General features: G+C 47.3%; 1 protein-coding gene across 2 annotated transcripts in view; it reads left to right on the top strand.

Annotated features, from left to right (window-relative positions):
* The window catches only part of LOC119436165 (solute carrier family 12 member 4), a 394,931-nt gene that overhangs the window by 74,050 nt on the left and 294,958 nt on the right, over positions 1 to 25,923 (top strand). Inside the window, exon 1 of one of the 2 annotated variants that reach the window (XM_037702932.2) lies at positions 1,232 to 1,592. The exons of the other annotated variant lie outside the window; for it this stretch is intronic. Coding sequence (XP_037558860.1) covers positions 1,448 to 1,592 — 145 coding nt within the window. The 5' untranslated portion in view covers positions 1,232 to 1,447. Of the gene's footprint in view, positions 1 to 1,231; positions 1,593 to 25,923 lie in introns of those variants that run through there. 2 annotated transcript variants of the gene reach the window in all.

The following is a 25,923-nucleotide window of genomic DNA, read 5'->3' as shown; positions in this document are numbered from 1 at the left end:
AAAATGTGTATAATATATATATATATATAGTCGGACGCTTTTTTTCTCCTGTCCGAGTTTTAAGATGTATTCGTGGCTACTTGCACCATAATGAGCGCTCCTCTTGTTCGTATTTCACCTTCGTGCCTGTAGTAGATGTTCAACTATTGTCGTGTAGCCTTACGCACGGCTCTTTCGTTAGCTTTTTTTTATGCGGGAGAATGCCTAACTTTCTTTGCTACTTTGGCTCACTTTTTTTTTTGTTTGGCGGTACTATGCTAAAAGAAGTGATATCAAAACCATACAATCTTCGAGGCGTGCAGGTATTGCACGATTCGTGATTTGTATTTCTTTTTATTATTTCAACATTTCTTACTGTTATAAAACAGGATAGCTCTGACAATCGTTACTGCTGAACAGAACACGACGAGTGTCTGAGAAGTTTGAGCGCTCGCGTGAGCTACTATGTGTGGAATGCGTTAGCTACTATGGCCAAATAAAACATGGCAACGTAGCCATGTGCGAATGAGCTTGTTGCTCCGGGACAATTGGCGAATATAAGAAGGTTTAACCAAACCTGCAAACTTCGATCGCTAAAGGGAGACCGGTGGGAAAAGGGCTGACTAACACAGTAATCGGCATATAACCTATTCCTTTTTGAATAAGAGCGGTGACGCAAGTGCTTCTGTTGACACACGGAAGGGGAAAAGAAAGAGGATTCCCCAACTGGGCGCAAACGTGAACGAACAAAAACAGAGGGGAGCCGCGTCGTCTGCTTCTCGCCCAGCTAAAAAAAGCAGCCGATTTCAAGAGCACTTGTGATGTGGCGCCACCAAACGTGGACCTCGGTGTAGCTCTAGGAGCGAGAGTATCCCGCCTCTCCCATTCAAAGAAAAGGAGAACAGAACGGAGGCGGGGCCCTGGGTTTGAGCCTCCACTTGGGCCTGGCGGCGCTGCGTCGTCTGCTCGGAAAGGCCTGAGGCATTGATTTGAAAGGGAAAAAAAAAAAAAAAAAGCTGTGGTCTTAACGTCCTGCGTGTGCTACGGTGGCGAATGTGCCCACTTGCAGTCCTGCGATGCTTTCATTCCCCTTCTAGAGGTGTTTGCATCCAGAAATAATGTTTAGTATTAGGGAAACGAGCCGCGAACGGACGGACTCGTTTTCCCGCGCGGACAGACCACGGGGCGAGGAGGCCGAACGCGGAGGGACACGGTCGCGCGTGCGCGGTGCATTGCAGCAGCGGTTCGGGCGCCGGTGAGGGCAGATCGCGCGAGCACTGCGACGGGGTTGCAGGTCGCCGTTGGCCGCTGGTGTCGTCGTTTTTCGGTGTGTTCTGGGACGCGTGTCTGTGACTCGGCGTGCTCTGCGCGTTCTGACTCGTTTCCGGTGCGATCTGACTCGCCGGTGGGCGCCATGCCCGTGGTAAGTTAAGCCGGGGTGCACGGTCGACGAAGCTTCGCGTTCAACATGGAAGCTACATCGACGACAACCGGCAAGTTCGAAGTGACGCAAGTCACAACTCCTGACTCGCTGGCCGGTCAGAATTCGACGCCACTGTCCCCCTCGATCGGTGATCAGGACTCGGACCCGTCCACTGTGCGTTTGATCCCAGGTAAATGCACGTCACTCACGCTCGGGCGACGACTTCGTGGTGGCGCGCTTTTATTTCAGGCGGTCGCTTCTTTGTTTCACGCGTTAACTTTAAAGCGCGCATTTGCGGTGTTGCTTGCGTCGTTCTTGAAAGACTGCGAGTTGTCTGGATTGCATATCGCGTCTGATCTGTAGATCAAGTGCCGTTACAGAAACTCGACCAGAGCTATTTGGGGAGAGAAAAGTTGTGACGTTTCAGTGAAGCTTTTTACTTTCCTATTACTCTTTCGTTGGGGGGCTGCTTGTTATGCTCGAGCATAACAATGCTCGAGAATTGCACGGCAGCAGATTGCGCTCCTAATCCATTTGCCGATTGCGTCCGCCTGAGAGTGACGTAAGATGCCACACCCTCATTAGGAGGTCGTTCTACATGTGTGCTAAGAGAGAAAAAAGGTAGCTGTGGTAGGCACTTGAGGGGCCGTTCTAAGTACCACGGTGTTCGTTAGAAAATGTGGCCAGGTGAGAACCAGTCAGTATTTTAGTGATGACGCTGTAAACTTGTTCAACGTCAACACTGCCTACATTGATACGTGTATGAAAATTCAGTGTAATTCTATTAGCTGATCACGCGCATGAATGAAAGCGAGCCTGGTTGGTCTGCGTTGATGCAATCAGTATAACGTGATTCATTTGAAAACAATGTCGATGGTTTTCGAATGTATTAAAGTTCACATATTTTATTCCAACTTAAATTTACATCGACGATGTGTCGCTCGAGATATGCGTATTTTCTTGCACTTCCCGATTCGGGTCTTATTTTGGGCTGATATGCCACTGTTTTGTGGGGGCAGATGGGTGCCAGTCCATTTGAGACAGCGCTTGACACTTCGGCAGCCTACTGTACTGTAATGTTTAATACACCGTGCTTTTGTTTGAGGGCTTTCTAAAGAAGGTAGCCGAATTATTCTTGTTGGAAAGCGGGTGGTTTAGGAAGGGGAGGTATGACGCTTGTCTAAAGGGAGTCCTCAGCACAGCTCTCTCCTTTTCTATTGGACGCTTGCGGGGTGTCGAACCGAAACTGAAACCGAGATGTTTTCCACGTCCGGCACTTGACCGGAACGTTAAAAAAAATTTTTTTTTTCAATGCGAAAGCATTATATGCCCCATTACGCGAAAATCCGTCGGCGTGACCGAAAGATGGTACCAAAAATGGCCGACGCCGCAAAGAGTAAAAACACGTAAGAACATCCTGTAATTGACGTCACATTTCTCAGTGAGGTTTCTGCAAACAAAGTAAAAGAATGGACTTGAAAATTCGGTACATTTCGATCTTGGCTGGAATTGAACCCGGGCCTCCGGGGTGTGAAACGAGCACGGTTCCCCGACGACACGGCTCCATGGTTCTGGCTTACTAAAGGTGTGCCTAGTGCGTACTTGACTGCACACGTCACGTCGCAGCCATCTGGCTGAGTAAAGGTGTGGCCTAGTGCTGCGTCATTGGGCACGGGACGGTGCAGACAATGGGGAGAAGGTGGCGCCACGATATGAGCGTATAAAATGAGCGCGTTCATGACGTTTCGAGATCTACAAACGTTATAATGCTTTCGCATCCCACACGTAAGCAGGCTTAACCACCGTATTCAGAAATGCAACTTAGCTTCAAGCCCATGCTTGACTTGACTTAAACGACGCCTGGCGTGAACATGCCCTGGACACTCATTGCGCTTGCTTCGGCGCGTTCACAACAGGCGTCATTTAACTCAAGTCAAGCACGGACTTGAAGCGAAGTTGCATTTCTGAATACGGGGGTAAGTGTCTCTGCCGAATTTTTGGCCACTTCTGAATTCAACCAAGAAGGAAAAAATAAGTACGCTTATCGGTTCAGGTCGACTTTCGGAGCTCTTTATCGATGCATTGTCCGTACTTGTGGCTAAGCCGTGCTATCACATTTGTATGTTCACGTAGGCCTGTTATCATTTTAGAAATAGTGTCGCCGTTCTTGCAGTGTTGAATCAGGCTTGCCCGGGGGACAAGCGTGTTAGCCATACAATCGTGAACACCAGTTGGTCAGCGTCGAACGCTCTGGCTGCGGTGGTGATGGACCTATGATCGCTGATAAAAGGAACGGCTTTCTGGCTATAGGTAGTCACTTTCTATCACAGTCGTACGTAAATGAAAGCGTAGATGCGACAAAAGGTAAAACACGGAAACCGGCCTAAGTGGCCGATAGGGAACCACGCATACTATATGTATACAGAGTATTCAAATGAAGCTTTACGAATTTTTAAAAAATTTCCCGAGGCACGTAGCAAAATTCTTATCGTTGAGCTGGGTTATTCGATAATGCGGACATTAGCGGCACGAGAAATCGAAACAAATATTAAACTAATTAACAAACATTCACTAATTAACGTTTTAGTTAATTACTTTACGACACATATTACAATTTACGAATTGTAGCCGGCGAGCTTGTCAGGCGTATCCACTTGGAATGAATTTGCAGAATGACACCAGTTTGGAGATATGCGCCATCAAACTCGCCGTAAAAATGCACTGTTGTTCCACTTACTTTTTTACCAAAATGCTGTTTTATACATTGAGCAACACAAGTAACTGGAACGCCCCTGTATTTGGTCCCACACTTTGGGAAATAATACATCGAAACTAGTGTCATCCTGGAAATTCATTTCAAGTGGATGCGTCTTGCAAGCTCACCGGCTACAATTCGTAAATTGGAATATGTGTTGTAAAGTAATTAACTAAGAGCTTCATTAGTCAATATTTTGTTAATTAGTTGAATATGTGTATTTTTCTCGCGCTACTAATGTCCGCCACATCGAATAACCCAGCTCAACGATAGGAATTATGCGCTGAATTCCTCGTTGGCGTCAGCTATTGTCCTCGCACGGGCGCGATACGTCGGACGGACTTCCTCGCGCCTTCGGTGCTCGTGCTGTATCAGTCGTGCCGGATTGAACCTTTCTCGCGCCTTACGGCGCTCTACCTTCAAAATAACATCACTGATTTTCCCGGGGAAGCAGTAGGGGCCGTAGTAGAGACCGGGGACTGCTCTCCTGGAGCAGTATCATCGCTCGTGCCAGGCTTTTCGTGTACTGCTATCCGTGACTTTTCAAAACATTTTAACTCAAAGAAGACCATTAAAAATGCTTTTGAAAAGTCACGGAGAGCACCAAACGAAGACTGGCACGATCGAAGATACTGCTCCAGGAGAGCAGTCCCCGGTCTCTACTACGGCCCCTACTGCTTCCCCGGGAAAATCAGTGATGTTATTTTGAAGGTAGAGGCGCGAGAAAGATATAATCCGGCATGACTGATACAGCACGAGCGCCGCAGGCGCGAGAAAATCACTTCGAAGTACCGCGTCCGTACGTGCGAGGAGAATATGTGACGCCAACGAGGAATCTACCGAATTATGCTACCTGCCACAGGCGATTTTCAAAAATTCCGTAACGCTTAATTTTGAACGCCCTGTATGCATATATATATATATATATATATATATATATATATATATATATATATATATATATATATATCTGTCACGTCGGGATTCGCGAGGGACATGTAACAACACTTAGACAGGCTTGGTTTTCCAACATTCCCTTCAATTTTGCCTAGAACCAAAGTACAGCGAAACACCATCAGAATTGGAGGACGCTTAAGCTTCGCCTTTAAGAGTGGAACGCGATAGTATTCAAAGATCCCTGGCTGCTTATCAGGCTTTTTTTCTCGTATTACGTCTGTAGGTTATGGTTAAGTCGTACTTTATGATTTTTCTGACGGATTTTGCTTTGAGAAATTCAATTTTTGTTCACTTACGCCTTGCGCCACGCGAAGGGCCCGCCCGGTCGGGGTGGTTCAGGATGATGTGGTTCGGCATGATTATTTCCGCCAGACGCATTGCATTATCCGCCTAGTGCACCCTTAGCTGTATTCGAGAGAAAACTGCTGGGTTGAAGCCATTGTGCCTGTGCCGATTTGCGCGCGCAGCTAGTGGCCTCTCTGTGTTAATTGACGTTGCATGAAAACTACCGCGCCTGTGCAGCTTTCTCCAATTAGATTGACGCAGCGATTTTAAAAGTAGCCTCAATGCGTCAGGAGAGATGATGTAACAATAGGCGGTGTGCCTCCGTGCTGCACGTGCTATACGTCTCCATTGCAGCGAAGAGCCTGCCGCCAACTCTGCAAAACGCGAAGCGCCAAGAAGCGGGAGTAGTATATATATATATATATATATATATATATATATATAAACATCGGTGGGTTGCTAAGATTCTAACGCAAGTCTAAGCTAGTGTACCTTGCGGTTCCGACACTTGTTTTAATAATATGGCTTTAGCTAAATGCAACACTTAGTCACAAATAAGAAAGGGCAACCGGACGAGCTTCGCTACTCTGCGCCCTTGGTCGCTGATCGTGAGCGTTTGCGAGTCCTACCTCTCTGCGTACTTGCTTTCAATGGGTAAAGGTGAGGTCGTTGCTGGGTCTCACTCTCTTCTCTTCATTAGTTGACTGATCCGAGTACTTGTGCTTTTGTGCGAAATAAACTTAGACGCTTTTCCTGTAGTTATTCTTGCGTTTCGTAGCCGAACCTAAACCTGTTACAACCGGCCTTAGAGGTTGCGTTTCGTCGCTCCGAAAATGAGCCAGAACTGAACCATTTACTCTGAACCGGAGCAAAAACCTGAACGAGAGAAGAAATTTGGTTTCGCACCCTGAACGCGAGTGAGTGTCCAACGCCTGACTCTGCGGTGACTGTGGCATTTCGCTTCCGAGCACAATGTGGCGGGTTCGTGTCCCAGTTGCGGTGGCCGCAATCCGATGCTGAAAAGTGTTTGCAACTGCAGGGTGCACAGTAAAGAACCCCACGTGGTCAGAATTGCTCTGGAGCTCACCGCTACGACGCCCTTCATGTGCCAGATCTGGCTTCGAAACGAAAAACCCCGCCAAGTTAAGAGATTGAAAGTGTATCACTTGTCTGTCACGAAAAGCCTGCCCGCGAAAGCGTATTTTCTGCAGAGTAGCCGTAATTCATACCGGCGTAACGGTTATTTTCTGTTATTTCCATCCAGGCCGCGTCTCGATTTCCTTCCGTGCAAGTCGTCAGCAATTACATAAGCGTGCCGTATAATGAAACGTTATATTGTGCCGCGCTGACAGGGTGAACTGAAGCTGCGGTGAGGCAAGGGCTTACGGCAAGGGCTTACGCAATGCGTCTGTTCTTTTATTGGCGCGTTACCTTTTGAGATAGTAGTTATCTTGAAACTATTCGCGTATATCGTTGATGCCAACCGTAGGGCATGCTCATTAATGGTTGTACATTGTTCCTTATATGACTCAAAGCTTCTCAGTGGGTGGGGCTGCACTTGGGATGAATGAGCCTGTCATGGTTGGGTGGGCGCCGGCTGTTCCACGCACTGTTGGGCTGGCTGCGCGCTGTTATAAATGTTGCTGACAAGCATGACAGCGTATTCGATAGGCTATAACTTCGTGACTGATCCTGTGTGCTAGATAGGATATCGCGTCCAGGAAATTTGTGGAAGGGCAAATAATTCTGTAATTGAGTGCCCCCCTCCCCCTCTTTTCTTGTTTTCCCTTTTATGTAAGGGCTATTTCGTTCAGCTAAATATCTCTCTCAGGCACTAATGTCGCCGGTTTAGACATGTGACAGCAACACGGACTGTGCTTCACCACAGATTGTGTGCTAAACACTTTAGAGTCGCCAGAAATAGCGGTGCCCCGTGCTGGCTAGTACCGGTTGATTTGTGGCGGAATTAAACAAAAACTGTGCGGAACGTCACGTCTAAACCTCGGGACGTTCAAAGTGGGCGTGACGCTGATGGCGTTTATGCATCTCGGTGTGTGTGTGTGCATTCTGCGCAACAACGGTTCGCGTCCGGTTAGCGGACACTTCAGACTAACGCCTGCGCTGATGATCCCCCTATACATATATGAGCCCTCAACTGTTCGCTGTTAACGGGTTGTGCCCAGCTCGCGGTAAGAGTCATTCACGCGCCGTGCGCTTTGGGCTGTCTCTGTGGTCAGACAGACTCTGTATCAGCAGCATGTGCACCGGATCAGCCGGTACGCGGGTGGCTGTCGAAAGACGGTGCTGCAAGAGCCCTAAAGCTGCAGACTCGATTGTTACTACCAGGCGTGAGAGTGTTACGTTCGTATGCAGACATAATTTGTCAATTGTGTACAGCTCACATCGAACGTGACCATATCTGGACCTAGGACGGCGTGTCGGGACACCTTTTTGAATACCCATCGTTTCGAAGGCCCATAGAGTGAAAACCCTTAAAGCTTTAGACAGCCGCGGAAAAAGCTTCGCACCATACTCCCATCAACACCTCTTGTCACGCGCACAATTTCCTGGCGCTGCGCGAATAAATTAAACGATGAAAAAGCTGAGCTGCGCCATCGTTGCTGTACCACCACCATGGAGCGCGAGTTGCGTTATCTTGTGGAACAGTGTTCAGTTAAGTATAGCCGAAGCGTGGCCGGTGTACTTTTCCTTCGGATCCGTGTTTTTTTATTATCGTGCTTCGCGCCCAACAGCCGGCAGCAAGCCGTGGCAAGGGCGCAGAGACTGGTATATTCATGTCACCCCGGCCTATAGTACTGAGATGTGCTGCGGGGGCTTTGCTTGTTCTTAAGCGCGAATCTTTCTGCGTGGGCTTATAGAGCAGTCTTGTATACCGTTCTGTCATGAACAATGATAAAGCTGCAGCTAAAAAAATTATGTTCTTAGGTTTGACGTACCAAAACCCCGATGTGATTATGAGGCACATCGTAGTGGAGGACTCCGTATTAATTTCCGACCACTTGGAATTCTTTAACGTGCATTTCGCCCCCATCAAAATGCGACCGCCGCGGTTGGGAATCGAGTCCGCGCATTCGTGCCTCACCAGGTGGCGTAGCGCATCACCATAGCCGGTAAGCCACCACGGCGGGTAAACGTCGCAGAAATTCTTCTGTATTTGGTTAATTGCTACTTCACGACGAGGCTTCACGGCGCTGCGGCTTTCATTACAACTTATTATATACTCGGTTATAACACACACACATACACACACACACATATATATATATGTGTGTGTGTGTATATATATATATATATATATATATATATATATATATATATATATATATATATATGTGTGTGTGTGTGTGTGTGTGTGTGTGTGTGTGTGTGTGTGTGTGTGTGTGTGTGTGTGTGTGTGTGTGTGTAAAGGAAATCGCTAACGAGTGAGGGAGACGTGTACGGCTGACATAGGAAACCAGGAGGGGCGCTACGTCTGGCTCGGAATGTTCTCGAATGAATCGCACATACACGTAGTTCCCTTAAGTATACGTTGCCCTGAGACAACCGGGTCAATGAATAGCACGATGAAATGATGCGGTATTTCTAATGCGCGGAATCGGCAACTTGCCGATTCCGCGCATTAGAACGAGTCTGGTCTGTTTTATTGCGATGACAATCATACGGACACTCCAGGCGCATTTTCGCCGTCGCCGTGCTGTCCCGCATAAAATATAACTGCGAGGAGAGTGAGCGGCCCGCGCGCCGTGTGTTGGTCACGTGATGCGCCGATGCGAGAGCAAGTATGCGAGGGCACTTTAAGGTGGCTTGATGCACGCCGTCTTTTCGCGCGCTTAATCTTGGAGGCCACGTGATCGAGCCCACGCTTCCACATTGCCGGGATAGAGGAGAGAGCGCGTCTCCTCCTCGGCCCGGCCGTGGCTCCTCGCGCCGTATGTTAGAGGACATCAAACGCGCTGGCCAGGACGAAGGACGAGCCGAGATGGCTGGTGGCTTCATGCACGCTGTCTTCCCGCGCGCCTAGTGATGGAGGTCGCTTAATCTTACTTTTATAGATGCAGCACAGTTGCAAGAGCTCTTTCCTGTCGTTTCTCTGAGTTTCGTATTTTTGTTGGGCTTTAAACGTTTAAGATCAAATGGTGAAGCGAGCGTCAGCATGGAACGTTCCCCTTGGAACTAGCACGTGCGGCGTGCTCCTCGCTGCTGGAGCTCCTCATCACGTCAGCGTTGTGACACTGATTGCCTTTGGTTATCGAGTGAGATACGTTCTTGTTTTGTCAAAGCGCGCGTGACACCACGCGTATTTAGTTAGTAAGCGAATGGTTACAATTTATGCGGCCTACGAACCTTACAGGGTGTGAATGTCTCTTGCTATCGCTATCATTACTTTCGTGCGAAACTGCGGCTATTTTAGTTGTCGAGCGTTCGCGTTTTCTCGAGCATAGCGTCAGTCGATCGCGCGCGCCGTCGTCCATGCCACGTTCATTACAGCATCCTTCGCCGCCACTCGTTCGGAATTTTCAGAGAAAGCATGCCGCAATGATTACGTTGGTCTCCAGCTACCTGCCGAGTTTATCGCAATGTAAGATGCAAGACAATGATTAGTAATAGTTATGTTTGGCGAGAACGTAAGGCGAAGGGAAGAGGCCGAGCGCACCGTGCCAAACTATGTATACCTCAGACAGTAACGTTGCCTCAGACGTCGTCGGTGTCACTCATGTCGGTGACGATCTCCGGTGCCATAGCGGGTATAGTGCTACTCAACGAAATAGGCGGATATATCGGACTACAAGTTTCAGAGCCTATCGTTTAAGCCAAGCGTGAACGACTGTGCGGCGTTAGCACACGATGAAGTTGTGTCTTTGATGATGATAAATGGTGTTTATTGGTGGTGATGTGCCTTTGGCCCTGCGCTCCGCTGTTGGCATTTCATTTTCCTTCCACAGTGCGGCGCTGGTAGAACTCGTGGAAACAGTGTTCTATCAAAGCTACATTCGCCTTAAGGCATTGTTGAAGGGGATGTTAGAAATAAGCGCAAAACAAAACGAAATCGCAACTTAAAAAAAAAAAAGAAAGAAAAATAGCATGAACAGCGCACGAGCAGGCAACTAGAACAACGCAGATGAAAAAGCTTCATCGCAAATTACTCTTATCCACGCGCATTAGTGAACTGCGCTAACCTCATTAACCTAAGCTGCATGTGCATTAACGCAGCATGTGATGTGAAAAACAGTTACCGTAGCGCCAAATTCACTTTTTGCTTGCGCCACCATCGCTGACATGCGACGCACATTTGTGCCTTCTGTAGATTATGTCTCGGAATGACTGAATAGACGACGGTACTAGTACGTGTGCGTTAATATCTTTAGTAATTTGCTTCGAAGCTCATTTAAGTGCCACAGTTCTAGGCAACTTTGCGCACTGTCGGGCTGTGCGATTCATCATTCGTTGAGACCTTGCATTAAACGCCTCTATCTTCCATTTAGCAGTACTAATCTATTAGTGATGAAAAAAAAAATCAGCCTTGCTAAAAGAAGGAGAAAAATAAAACAGCAGTGTGGTTTATACCTGATGTATTTTTTCCAACTTGGTGCACCAAGTTCCTTGTTTCGGCTGTCACTGCAGTGCGAATCGAAAAAAAAAAAAAGTCTTGTCTTACCACTTCCTCCAACAATGGCCGGCCATATCAGCCTTTTAGCCTGTCGTGGTGCATTCTGTAGTCCCTGTGCGTCAGTGCTGCTTCATGTTTGCAGACGAAACAGCTAAAATTATGCACTGCTAAATTTAAACGTACAAAATCATCTGACGTTATATTTTTACCCAGTAGCGTCTAACTGCGCCCTATTAAGCCTGAAAAACGTGAAAATTATTTGAGGAGTTAGGCTAGAAATCACGCACACGAGATGAGCGACAAAGACATCGACATAGCCGACTGTCAACTAGATGGTCGCACAGTGGCGAGAAAGAACGAAGGCGAGAAAAACTGTCTGCGCATGCTCTGGAGAAGGCAGCGCCAAGGCCAACCCGCCACTCAGGGACACGCGCGCGCACTTCTGTATGATATTGGCTTAGGCATGATAACTCTCTATGAAGGATCGTTGAAGGCTGGCTTACGCACACGCTACCGCCGCTATACTGATACAGCACGCCTAGGCCATAAGACACAATTCTTTGTTCCTGTTTCCGAATAGAACCTCACTAGAGTGGGTTCTCCTTAAACGGAACCATAATGGACCAGGCAAATATGTTCCGTTTATCAGGAGTTCGATTTGAGCTAAAGAGTACGCAAGATGATCTTTTGAAAGGTGCGGATGGCTTCCTTGCCAAGAACAGAGGTGTTGCAGATCAGATTACAAAGCTTCATTTTACAAAATGTCTACATGTTCGCTGCCGCTAGACGGGCGCTACCGGCGCAGAACATAATTATACAAAAACAAAAGTAATTTAGTAAACAAAAAACGTTTTAGTGAAGCAATCACTCGCGAAGTCATCGATAACTTTGATTCTTCGTCTCCAATGTGAGTGCAGGTAGGGGCGTTTCTATGCCGCCAACCCCTCATAGCCCATCTGTGCAGCTTCGGGACGTTAAACAACGCGTCGTCCTTGCTTTTATTTCTGCTGCTCTCATTCTGCGCACGTGCACTGACTGCATGGAAGCTTACGAAGAATCTTAAGTTCGGGCGGAATACACGTCGGTTAAAGCGTTCGACTTCTTCAACCCAGATTTCAGACCAAAATGCGATTTTGAGTCTTGTAACAATCGAAGAAAGCTGCGCCAGCACAATATTCACGCCGGCCAGCAAGAGGCATTTCAAGGCGAAAAAATAAAGGAAAAAAATAGACTATAACATCGCGTAAAATGGAATGCAGAGAGAATAGCTGAGAACAAACATATGTAAAGAATAAAATGTGTTTGGAGTTCAATTTTCTTTTCTTAGATGCTACATAGAAAGGCTTCACTGCTAGAGCGTATACAGACACTATCGCTTTATAGTTGTTTTTGGACTTCAAATTTCATCCAAGACAACAATTACGAACACACATATTTACCTCAAGTGGGGATCGAAAATATAAGGAGGGCGATGAAACAAATATTAGGGCGTTTTTTTAGCCTCTGAGAATACCAGGAACTGTTGGCGAAAAAATTATAGGCAAGGTACTGCCAGCTAATCTGATTGCAATACCACAAACTCTTCATACGACATGTTCTTATGACAACATCCAATGAGGTGACAGCTATAGGACTAAATGCGCATGGTTCGTAATACGCGGATTACCTAAACAATATCTGAAACTAATGAACGCTACGCATTTTCCCTCGTCAAGGTGCCAACTGATAGCTTGTTGAATATCTACAAACAAGGTACCCTGTTTCACAACTGATCCCGGTTGTGAGATTTCAGAAGTGTATACTGATATGCTTTAAGTAAAATATAAGGGTACCTGTCGGTAACAAATTTTGAGTGTGCATCCATCGGCTATATCAAAAGCACAACTTGCAAGGACGCACTGACTGTCGATGTAAAATTTTCAAGTTCGAAATTCCCTGCCCAGCCTCGGGGAGGCGGAGAGACGTCTCCTGAAGTCAGGAAACTCAATTTGGCACCGTCACAAATGTGTTGCCTGCGTTTTGATCTTTGGAAAGTCGCTTGCACAATAATTTATCGTATGCCAGGTCACAGGTGCCAGCGCGCAACAATTATTACACCATAATTTCGCAACAGCATAGTTACACCATAGTTTCGGTTTCGGGCAATGGAGACGTACCGCACTCGATAGCAGCCTGACCTCAAAAGGTACTGAGAGTTACAGTGTTGGGATGTGCGTACGTCATCACGAAATTTACAGCGTAGTGCAACGGGCACAACTACACCAGCGGAATACACGATGGCACACAAATACTTTTCCAACATTTCTATTGCCGAGAAGAGAGCAATGCTTACACCTTCCCCCAGTCACGTCATAGAACACGTGTACAAGGAAACAAACTTTAACGCTTTACTTGGCAACGATGAATGAACGAATACATTTTATTTATTAAGGGATGGGTGTGGGGCCTATCCTGGGTTGGTTTTCTGGCGCATCCATTCCCCGATGTCGCTAGGCGCTCGGTTTCTATGACTAGACGGGACACTTGCTGCTAAGTTACCATTATTCTACAGCGCCCTCGTTCGCTTCGCACCAAGCTGTAACGCGATTTCACGATGGTTGCTACATGGCAAGAGTAGAAATTATATTATGCCCACAAAGTCAACGCGGCGTGCTCGAGCGCAAAATGCGCAGTGTCTTAATGCGGCCCCGCAGCGCCCCTTTCGCCGAGCTGTTTGCCCTGCGTTCCCCGTGCTTTCCCTTGTGCAATCGCGCTCCATCTGCAACGACGCAGCACACGCAACGGCCGGAATACTCGACCGCTCACGTACGCAACCTTGTTGGGTTGTTCTCTTTTATTTCTGCCGACCTGGCTTGCTCTGTCCTTCTGTTAAGAGAAACCTACCGAGGGTGGCGCTCATTTCAGTAATGCGCTTACGCTAAAGAGACAAGAAAGAGTTAACTGAAATGGAGAAAATGAAGAAGATGGGTGCTGCCGGAGTTCTATCACCGGCTTGGGACATCACGCCGAAATAATGCTGCAGGGAGAACTTGAAGAAGCGATTCGACGTCGCGTACTGTCTTGCTGGCCACAATCGTATATAACTGCATGCAGTGAATGTCGTTTCCTTTGTTTTTTTTTTTCGCTTGGATTGCCACGCGGCATAACATCATAATGGGGTTAAGCATGCAAGCCCGTTTCATAGATATACTGCAACAGCTTGTTATAAAATGCGCTGTCCCTAATTCATCCTCTCGCGAGTTTTCTGGAGAGCTATGAACAAACGCGCTTGCTTACTTCAGCATCCTCGCCAAACCAGTAAAGTAGAGAACGATGAAAGTACGTCTTAATTCAACACTGGTAGAAAGCTTCTGCGCACGCTAAGGCATCAAATAGAAGAGGAGGAGGCAATCCAGAGAGTTTGAAAAATAATGGGGCTTTAGGCGCCAGAACCAAAATCTCATTGTTCTTCTTTCTGGGGTTTTACGTGCCAAAACCAGTTCTGATTATGAAGAACGCCATAGCCGCTGAGCCACCGCGGAAGGTCGAATCGCACAGCAGCTAGCCATGGTAACTATCGCGGCATTAGTCTCCTGTGCGGCTGACAGGCCGTAGCCGAAGGGTGTCATGTGAATACGAACCGTAACGTTGTTCTCACGTGGCTCTTCTTCTTCCATTGATACAGCGTGTATCTCGCCTGTAACGTCTGACGAGCAATACGCACGATCCAATGTAACAGGGACACGGCGCGTCCCTCTCACTCCATTTTTAAATTTTACATGTAGGCTGCAAGCCCCACGTACTATCGCCTAACGAAAAATACAACACCCCCCCCCCCCCCCCCCCTATTTTTTTGCTCGATTGCCAGACGAGTAAATATTTTTCGCAGCACAGTTTCGTTGACTGCGGAAACGCTTTCGGCTAGACGAAAAAATGGGCCTCCCGCACTCCAACGGCTGCGCGAAGTCACACCTCTCTCTCTCTCTTATAGCGGGCTGTGCTGTGCGATATGAATCCACGCTTACAAGTTTTGAAGAAACGAAAGAAAGAAAGGAAGAATGAAAAATGGTCAATATCAGTTCGAGAAAGGAGCTGCAGTTTTGCAACACGAAACGAACTGACCAGGCGTGTATTTCTAATGGTGAGTTCAATGTGCCGTTTTTGAATGGCCGGCCGGCAGTCCGAAAATGGCTGTCGAGAAGAGGATGGAGCTCTGCCTGTATCCAGTGAGGAAGACCTTGGGCAAACATGATTCAAATAAAGAAGTGGAAATTAAAGAAATGAAACAAGGGCTGCACGACTCTAGGACTTAAAAGTGATCGCAAGCCGTAGACGTGCACTCGGCGACTCGAAAACGACACCACCGCGCCGCCGGCTCCTTTTGTGGAAAGCGCGCGTGCCGAGGCGACGAGCTAGGGAACCTGACGCCACTCGAGTTGCTTTTGGCCATGTTGACTTGAACGAGGATCATGACGATTCGATTATTTATGTTCTGGCTTTTATCCAGCTTTTAGTGTAACAGGCTTGTGCTCGCATTTGCGAATAACAAGAAATCGGAAATGAAGAAGAAAAACTTCAGCGGTTAGGTCGCAGCCGCTGAGCTATGGTAAGAAGGGGACGCTGGTGGGCATGCGATAACTGATAGCCGCTGATTCGAAGATGTTTTTGATCTTCAAGGGCTTCTGTTACTCTGATCTGCTAGAACTACGTATTCCGTCTACTGACCGTATACCGCTTACGGGAAAAGAGATCTTTCCTGCGTTAGAGCTATGCGCTTTACCGTCTGCGGCTTTTGCCGATATTGGGACCCTTTTCCGATTATTCAAACACAGTTTGAATATGCTTTGATAGTTTGGTTGTGAAATTCCTTTCTATAAGGCTCGGATGATTTCACGCGAAAATGGTTGTATTGGGGACCATCTTGGTCTGCGACCCGCCGGTCACAGTATATCTTCGCTTTTAGAGCGCAGCTCTTAGGTGCCCGTTCCTGCGTTGAGCGTCGGCGTCCCTTGGCGTAACCGAGCGAACGAGCACAGCGAAGGATGAAAGAGCGAACGCCTGGAGTGCAGCTGGGAACGAAAGACGGCGATAACGAAGATAACGCGAGGAGAAAAGCGGAGGAGGAGGGTACAGTGGAAACATGAGGTGGCAAGCGGAGGAGGAGCGTATGGCGAAAAGGTGAAGAAATCGGAGTGCCGCACGAGACGTGCTTCGCACCGAAGACGTCATTACTAAGTCATGCGGCGGGCGCGTCCACTGATACCATATATGGAAACAGCGCTGGCGCTGGCTTCGGACCCACTGTGCATGCGCTACTTAGCCTGCGCCGCCGCCGCTAGAGAATGCGCCCGCGCAAGCCACGCGTTTCCGTGTTCACGCTTTCTGAAGAATGAGCGACGCAACCCGGTGGAAGGGATTCGTCTGCCGCTGCTGCTAAACGAGCTGCCTGAGCAGAGGCTCAGCGCCGCCGCCGAAAGGACCCTGCCGTTCAGATTCAAATTTTTTGCCTCAGTGTATCGCGAATTCAAAACACCTAAATAGCTGCGCTCGTAATTCGCGTTAGGGAGTATCGTAATGGTCGATGTTTTTCTTCTCTCTGTTCAAAAATTCGAAAACGAAACTTTAACTGTCATTTTCTCATCTAATAATCAACCTATTACCGCGAAATCAGCGAAAGTAGAGTTCTTCAAGAGCACGTTATGACTCAGTGTTTCTCTTTAGTGTGCCTTTAAAGGTCCCATAATACCGACTGAACGGATCGACATGCCATGAGCAGTGATCGCTTCCAATACCACATTTAGAATATTTCCTAAGGTGCGCAGAGCTAATTGGGAGATTGTGAGTACTGTAGAGGGTGTTCGAATAGCTAAATTTTCGATTCGAATCTGAAATGAATATTTGATAAAAACAACCATCGAATGTACAATTGAGTATCGAATGTTCCGAATTTATAAAAATGTGAAATGAAAAGTTCCGCAGAGTCGGTGCTGCAACAAAAGGCTTGTTTATATCCTTTGATACATGCTATGACCGTTAAGAACTCGATGTTACGTCAACTGAGAGGCTTTACCCGCCGTGGTGGCGTAGTGGCTATGGCGTTGCACTGCTAAGCCCGTGGGCGCAGGGTCAAATCCCGGCCGCGGCGGCCGCATTTCGATGGCTACGAAATGCACAAAAAAAGAGAACGTCTGTGTACCGTGCATTGGGTGCACATTAAAGGGACACTAAAGAGAAACAGGAAGTTCAGCTGGAATAAAAGAGGGACCTTCAGGAATGCATGCAGTTTTTGTTGGGTGCAAAAATATGAGTTATTAGCGGAGAAATTCGTAAACAAAGGCCAAATATCTCTTCCTCAATTTCTCTCACCCCAGATTTGGCGCTGAAGCAGTGTCGTCACAGATTTCATTGCTCTCGGCGAATCAGAATGCGCCATGATACGTCACCGCTTGCGTAAACGGCCGAGGCACTGGATGCATCATGGCTGCATGCATGGTCGCTGCGTTTGCGTTCGCCGCGATGGATACCGTTGCTGCCGCTGAACCTTGCAACGAAGAGCTCGCCAGGGAAGCAGGACTGCATTTCAGCGATATTCAGTGAAACGGAGCGCGAAATGATCCTCCGTGCTCGAGCGGTAGGTGTTTCCGCGTGCGATGGCGGTGAGCCGCCGGCCACGCCGGCGGAGAGCTTCGTTTTCGTCGACGGAAGGCGAAGTGTCCGGTCCGCCAGGCGACGATGTTCCCGACAGAACAAGCGTAGAAAGTTGCGCACGTACTCGGTATGGTTATTTCGTGGCTTTATTTAATGACATTCAGCACTCACCGAGCCGCCAGTTTGCTGCTGCAGAGGCACCGGAAAGGGGTTTGATGAAGGCCGCATTGAGGGAACAGCTGCTCGAGAAAGGACTGGCCTCTGGGGCACGCCAAGATACTTTCCGAGGGCGAGAAATGCAGAGAGCACACCATCGGTTTCTTTGGCTCTTTTGCCGTTTTATCATCGGCAGAGCACTGAGCCATTGCGAACGCCGGGGAGCCGGGGCTCACCGCGCGACACCACATGAAAGGACACAATCGAGTCAACACTGCCGCTGCCCCTGAGCAAGCGCCTTGGGCCATTTATACAGCCCTCAACACTACACACACGAGGCATTTTCTGGCTGTTTCCCGCGAAGTCAACGTTTTTCGAGCCACGCAACACGCAACCAAACACCGTAGAGCGGAACAGGCGCGCGCGACGATGCATTGACCAAAAACAAAACTACGAAACTATCACGACCGGATGTATCGCCATGCCATTTTTTTCTTATTTATTTAACTTTGTGCTAAACTTGTACTTCCTCGCTTGAAACGGTTTAAAAAGTTGGCAAATGCTGTTTATGTACGCTTAAGGTGTATTTCATTTTGCGTTTTATTAACAGCGATAAACCGCTCTCGGCCAATCGCGACCGGCCTGCATTTGTAATCTCCGACGTCAGAACGTGTAGTGCGGGAATTTCGAAGGGGCGTCAGCACCTATCCTTCAGTTTTTCGCTATTTTCTCGCCTATTAAACATCTGTTTGCTGTAAGAATGGTATGGCTGTGATCGTGAAAGGATAATCTACCATTTAAGCTCAACTTCCGGTTTCTCTTTAGTGTCCCTTTAAAGACCCCCAGGTGGTCAAAAATAATCCGGACACCCCTACTACGGCGTGCCTCATAATCATATCGTGGTTTTGGCACGTAAAACCCCAGAATTTTTTTTTTAGCTGAGCCGCTTATAAATAAGTGAGAGTGACAGAGAAAAAAAAAAGTACGATCACATCTGGGGCACGACCACATATGATCAGTAAGTGAACCAGCGAATGGCGGTAGGATCAGTATGACCACACTTATCAGTATGATTGGTGCGATCAGTGAAAGTCGTCAGCGTCATCTGGCCTAGATGACGCTATGATCAGTGAATGGCACTAAGGGAAAGAGGAACAGCAACGTACCATGTGCATGTAGCAGAGTGTAGTGCTCGTTGAAGGAGCGAAGGGCAATACCTCCAGCCCCGTGCATCGTTTTGAAGGAATACAAACATGGTGAGATTGGCCAAATAATAAATCGCTTTGTCTAAATCTATACAGCGAATTCGTTGGCTGCCTCAGACAAGACATGCTTACTCAACGTCTGGTAACTATTGTGCATAAGTGACCTCCTTTTGGCACGTAAAACCCCAGTAAGAAATTAAGTGACCTCCACCGTATGTTAGTTCAGGAACTGGATCTGCGCAAAAACTGCGGTTCTCCTGCACCAGAATTATTGAGACGAGTCTCAATTTGCACGGGCGTGCCATTTGCATCAGTCTTTCTCCCTGTAGACTGCAATAACTGTTGTTGTTCCTTATAGCATTCGAACGAAACAAATATTCGATAACTTCGAATAGTGAATTCTTGAATCGAATACGAATCGAATAGCATAGACTGGTCGATCCGCATAGTGGACTGTTCGACTTGGCGCCACATTTTAATTTATACCTGTTTGTTTCGTGTTTTAGAGTGGGCGGAGAGGGTTTTAGAGGCACCTGTGAAACTCCTTACACTTAGCGCTTGTCCAGCTGGTGTCTAGAAATTTTCCTTCCGTTCGCTAAGGTATTGGACAACTGCTACGACATTTCCGCATAAGTTCGTCAAACTCGCAGTCACGTAGCACGTACTAGCGTGCTTAAGAGCAACTAGTATTCTAGTTAGCTTATTTGGTGTCTCATATCGGCTTGAATTGTGTTACGATGGAAGAATAGGGTTTTACCAAGCACAGCGGGTTTGGCACATCTGACAGCTTTCGTTGCGGCCTAGCTCCGCTTTCTTCAAACACCTCGAAGCTGGCTCGTAACACGATTTACTGGCACCCCCGTATGTGCCGCAAACGGGGGAGGGCCAGAGATCCTGTTCCGGCAGTCCAACGAAAGTTTCCGGCCAGATCGCTGCGGGCATCTGGAGAAATCGAGAGCGATATTACTCGCGCTCGAACCGCCTCCATTTCCGCTGTGATGTTGGCATATATACTGGCCGCGCAATGATGGAGCCGGGGTGCTCCGCGCACGAAGGCTGCGGTAGTGCTTGGAAGATGCGCATAAGAGCATCGCGCAAGCTGCCAAATAGCCGCTGCCTATTAGGCCAGTGCGCACGCGTAGAATTCCAACCGACTCGCGCGTCCATTGAGGCGGTCGTCGGTGAAAGAAACTTGCGCTTCGGCAGTTCTCGCACTGGAAAACTGTCTGTCAAATATTTTTGTGTGTGAAATCTCGATCTTTTTAATCTCACTGTGATTACTGGATCCTCATTTTGATTTTATATGTACCAAAGCAAACACTTGTGATAGTCATACCTGAATGCATTTCCGACGCATTTCAGCTTGTCGTAGGCGCCTACCTTTCGGGCTGGGCGGTCACCGCGTTGTAAGCCACTCGAAACGTGTTACACGCGAATACCGGTGAATTCGGATGCATGCCTCATGGTACACGTTTCGTCTATGGAAAAAAGCACAGTTGCCACGCAGTTGTGAAATAGATGCTTTTGGTTGAGAGGCTGTGGTGTTCGTCTCTTTAGCCGAAGTTTCAGTGAAAATAGCCCTCGCAGTAAATATCACGTTAAGTTTCATAATTTTGACCACGTTGCTTTTTAGATGGAGGCGCATTGCGAAAATGCTCGCGTATGTACAGAAAGTTGGGTGCAGCTGGTGATTAACATTTGGCGCCTTCCACAACGATGTCCCAGGTGCAGAAACGTCGAGCCAAAGAAGTCCATCTCGCTGTGTGCCCGAACCTGTTCTGTCGCCCGTAACGTGCTAGCGCGCACGACGCAGATAACCATTTTTAATTTCGTCTTTCTCTGACGCCGATCTGTGCGTTCTCGTGATCTCCCGAAAGGAGGCGATACAGGGTTTCCCTGCCTGGGGAGCGTTCATTCAAGCTCGCATGAAGGCTGTAGGCAACGCTGTAGGAAGCGTTGAGGCCTGGGTGACACATTCCCAGAGGCATGAGAGGTCGCCAGGGAGGCGCGCACCGTAGACGAGCACAGCCACCGAACAATCGTTTGCCCGCAATTGACGGCTTGCAAACGAAACAACACCCTAAGCAAGTTATTTGCCCAGCGGACAGTGAGGGCAACATTCAGCTGGTGATGGCGCCTCTCTAATATATGTCGTTTGCAGATAAGGCGTGATGCGGCAGCGATTTGATGAGCCAGTGATATGAATTAGACGGGCTCAAATTGTTGTTTACGGTCCGTTGTCACAGCCCGTGGACAACTGAAACCAGAGATCTAGGTTGAGACCTGGGCAGCAGTGTTAGCGGAGTACATTTTCAGGTCGACGTGTAAACCGTTCCACCACCATCGTCAGGAGATATCTACAGCCGTACAAAAGAGGAAGGACTCCAAAGAAATCGATGTGCTCGTGTAGGAAACGTCGCCGGGTGGCAGTATACTTAAGTGGAGATTTTGCATACAGGAATGGCACGCGAATTCGGGCTATGTCAGTAACAGGACCTCTTGTCATGTCGTTTTAATGCGTAAGCATTATAGGACTACTTCTCTCGGAAATCAATCAGTCCGTCTGTCTGCAACGCGCGTGACCCGATGCGTTCCATAGGTATGCACGAGGTCCTATGGGGGAAATGTGAGAGTGCCTTATGACTACGTATGACTACTGGGATTTATGATTATACATTTTTCGTTTTCTTTGGAATTCCTCACATTGGGCTCGCAGGCTTCGGACTTGTTCAAGTGCGGTCGCTGTTGTTGCGGTATATGGCGCCACTATAGGCTCAGTCGCTACGTTGCCACATGTGTACTTCGCCTATACATTTCGGGCTTCCTATCGGCTGCGCGCTTGCCGTATCTTTTTTTCCCTTACGTGCGGCGCGCTCGTGAAGCCCCTGTCCGAACAAATTCCGTCTTTTGGATCGATGTGACGCCAACCTTGAACCTCTTGGGCGGCCGTCGTCGCTTATGGCATGAGCGCATGTATTCGACGTCCGCTGTACACAAACGTCCGCCGATCGAATCTTGCGCTCGCGACGAGACGGCGTTCCTCGGCGAATGCACCCAAGTTGGACCAATCGAGATTGTGGCGGCACCGGTGTGCGACGTCGCCCCGTTGGGCGCTCTCTGCGTGCGTCGAGTCGCGCTCGCTGCGTATACTGGCGCAAACGAGAGCCCATAAATAATGACCGGACGTCGTCATGACTTGGGTATGGTTGGCTGGTTGGCCGCGTTTACGATGAATTGGCGTCGTATCGATTCACTGGTTCAGCTAAAGGAGACCGTGCACGCTTCGCTAACGGCCGGCGGAGCTGGACGGGTGCGGACGAGCTAATCGCGTTCGTCCAGCCACGGGCATGTTCGGATCGCCGAAGCCAGGCGGATTCCCGTACGCTGAGGTCTTGTTCTGCATTCGCTTGCGAAATCGTCCCGCCAGATTCAGTTTCAGTTAATTTAGGTTAGTCAGTGGTGTACATTCATAGGGGAATATGCATGCAGGAGAGAGGACCTCCTGTCCGTAAAAGAAAAGTGTAGCACACATAAAAATAAGCAAAGAAAGAAATATAAATTTACAGTATACATACACTAGCATTGGAAATGTGTGTTACAATGAAAATAGCAACAAAAACTGCAAACTTAATATGAAATATGTCAGTGATAAGGCAACTCGTAAAAATACATATAAAGTAATGGCTAAACTCATAAGCACGAATATGGCGAAAACAATATAATGAACCATATTTCACAAGTTAGCTGTCTAACAGAGAAGAAAATAATACTTGTTTAAAAAAGCACGTAACGATGAAGACAATATCCAACGCGAGGTTATTCCGAAATCATAATGCTGAAAAGTATGCAGTGTGTTTGAGTTTGTATCATCGGTCAAAGAAAATGGTTATGAGCAGCCAATCTTGTATGATTTGTGTTAACGAGAGGTGACTTGCAGAAAATGTTTACAGGAAGGTGATCGTTAAGGGCCTTGACAAAGGTGATCGAAAGGTTATATTTTACGCGGTTAATAATTGGCAGTATTCGGTGTTCATGAAGCAGCACAGAAGCATTACTACGGAATGGGCTAAATGTTTAAGATTCTGATAGCTTAGTTTTGTGAATGTTGTAGCGGAGGTAAATGCGTCAGATAAGTGTTCCCCCGTGTCATTATACCGGATGTTCCAGCGAACACTTTCAAAACTTTTTAAAGGTTGCCTGTGGCAGATAGCACAATTCTAGTTCAAGAGCTGGTCTACTCGTAGAGGCGGACATTACTTACACAAAAATTGAAATGTATAATCGACTAATTAACAAAAAAATTACTAATTAAGTTTTAACTAATTACATTATGGCCCATGTTGCAATTTACAAATTCTAGCCGTGGAGCTCGCAAGGCGGATCCACTTGGAACAAATTGTCAGGATGACACCAGTTTCGAGATATTAACTCACGAACTTAGCGCAGAAATGCATTGGCGTTCCAGTTACTTGTGTGCTTCAATGCATAAAACGACGTTTTGTTAAGAAAGTAACTGAAAAGTAACTAATTCAGAGTGTTTCTGTTTATGAATGGGTTTATAATTTTCTATTGTTTCTTTTAAAAGACTGTTAGTTAACTAGGGATTATGCGAGACAGTTATATTTCTTGCATTTCACGATGCAAATGGAATCGACTATACAGAACTGTGAGTCGGCCTAGTTGGAACAGATTCATTCTTAAAAAAAAAACTTTTTGCGCGCAAACAAACAAGGACGAAGAAAAGGAGCAACACAAGGACGAGCTCTTTTGTTGTTTTGTATTGCTTGTCATTTGTTATGTTATACATTTTTTTTTTTATTAAAGAGGTAAATTGATCAAAAGCAATGTTGGCATCGCTTTGTGAACTTACTCTGGAGCAATCTAAATTGGCACTGCGGGTAATAAACTCCTCCTTGTTAAATGTCTTTTTATAGAATTCTTTGTAGGCTTTCTGCGAGTGGCAGGCCATTCGAAAGAAAGTGGGATTGTGGTCAGTAATGAGTCTGCTATTAGATTCAGGATTACCTCTGGTTGGAAGAGTAATGAGTGGTTCAAAACGAAAACCAAGAAGACAGGTGGTGTAATCTATAGGAGTATTGTTATGGTCTAGTATGTTTATGTTAATGGCGCCATTTTTTTTTACAACACTCTTATTTTCAATAGAGAGGGTATACAAAGGACGGTGTTCAATTCATTACAAAACGCTGGTACTGATGACGATGGTGATCGATAAATACAATCTATAGCAGTGTTATTGGCATGTTGCGGCAATGACGCATCATCCAACTCAATCCACACTGATTCAGTTTTGCACGGAAATGTTAATATCAAGGTGGATGTCACAATGAGATGTGGCTTGAAGAATGAAATTCTTCGAAAGCAAAGTGGCCGTGTATAAACGTTCCCATCACGTGGCAACGTTTCTGTGGTCCTAAGAGACACTTTCTGTGGTCCTAAATGATATCTCTCGCCCACCTTCTTCTCCTTTTTTTTCGATTGTTTTTTTTTTTTTTTTTTTTTTTTTCATCCGCAAGCGCATCGGCAGCGGGTCCAGTGGCGGTTTCAGCGAAGTGCGTCAAAGCGCTGAAATAACTAGCAGCAGTTGCGGGTCTAATTGCACGTGCGCCGAATTTTCAGAACGATAGTTTGCCCGCCGCAGTGAATCAGCGGATGCGCCCGCCACTAAGCACGAGGTCGCGAGTTTGATTCCCGCCGTCGGCGGCCGCATTCCGTTATGGCGGGAATGAAAGCACTCGTACACGGAGCTTTGAGTGCGCATGAGAGGACCTCCGGTGTCAAAATCCATCCGGAGCCATCCGTTACAACGTCTCTCATAGCCCTCGGGACGTTAAACCACATAAATTAATCATTTATGGACAGTCGCCGGTGTATTCTTGCTTTATTTGAACGAAAAGGTAAGACAAGAGTCCAGCGTGCTTACTCAAGCGCGTTCGTTACATCAGCAAATCTTGCGCCAAAGGCGGGAAGCGGTGTTGAGACTTGGTTGTACTTTGTGTGCCAATTTTCAGGCGACCACAGGTTGTTCAGTTGTGGAACGATATTACCTAGGTTGACTGATCGCATTCCACAGGATTTCTTTCGCTTGTCGTTGTTTTTTAGTTGCGACAGTATGGGAGGTTTGGCTGCTGGAAAGTCCGTTGTCCCAATATTGTAGGGAACAATACAGTCAGAAAACATTATAAATAATCAAGCTTTCACGGCCGTGTAGAGTAAGAGGAACTAATACAGCAAATGAAGAACTTGACACATATATATTATTTTGGACAGTACATAGGTCAGGACAAAAGGAGGTTACTGCGCTCCTCACAGACATATAATGCGTAATGGTCTGTTTATGCTTAAATAGTTCGCTGCTTAGCGCAAAGCAAAGCCACTAATTCACCACAGGTTTTTTTTCATTAATTTTCTTTCTCCTCCCTTAACCCCGACTACAAGTTTTCCTTAATTATTCATTACCGAGATGCTGCCGAAGTGTCTCGTGCAAACTGAAACTGGTAACAGTGTAACAGGTGCAGGCGGCTCAACCGAGTGGCGTACAAGCCCCTGAGGAGTCCCTGCATGAAGTGTGCCTTAATTCTTAATGTGTCTCGCAAGATGCACCAACTCTCGGGATGCTTTTTTGCGTCGCGCATGCGAGCAAGCGGGCAGATTGAGCGTCCCTTCAACCTGATCGCGGCGCGCCTGTCCCTTTCGGCTCGAAGAGCAGTGTCCAGTTTGAACTGAAAATAGACGGGTTCCCAAGCCTCGGCCGAGAGACATTGTTTGCTTTGCCCGAGACCCTTTCCGCCGGTCTTGCCAAGGGCCGTGTTTTCCCCCGCCGTGCGCTTCTCGCTGTGTATCAAGCCATGCATGGGTAACGAAAGAAGGGAAGAGAAGGAGGTTTACA

The sequence above is a fragment of the Dermacentor silvarum genome, chromosome 1, assembly GCF_013339745.2.
Source record: "Dermacentor silvarum isolate Dsil-2018 chromosome 1, BIME_Dsil_1.4, whole genome shotgun sequence".
In the NCBI taxonomy this organism is placed as follows: domain Eukaryota; kingdom Metazoa; phylum Arthropoda; class Arachnida; order Ixodida; family Ixodidae; genus Dermacentor; species Dermacentor silvarum.
This window is presented reverse-complemented; position numbering and strand designations above follow the sequence as displayed.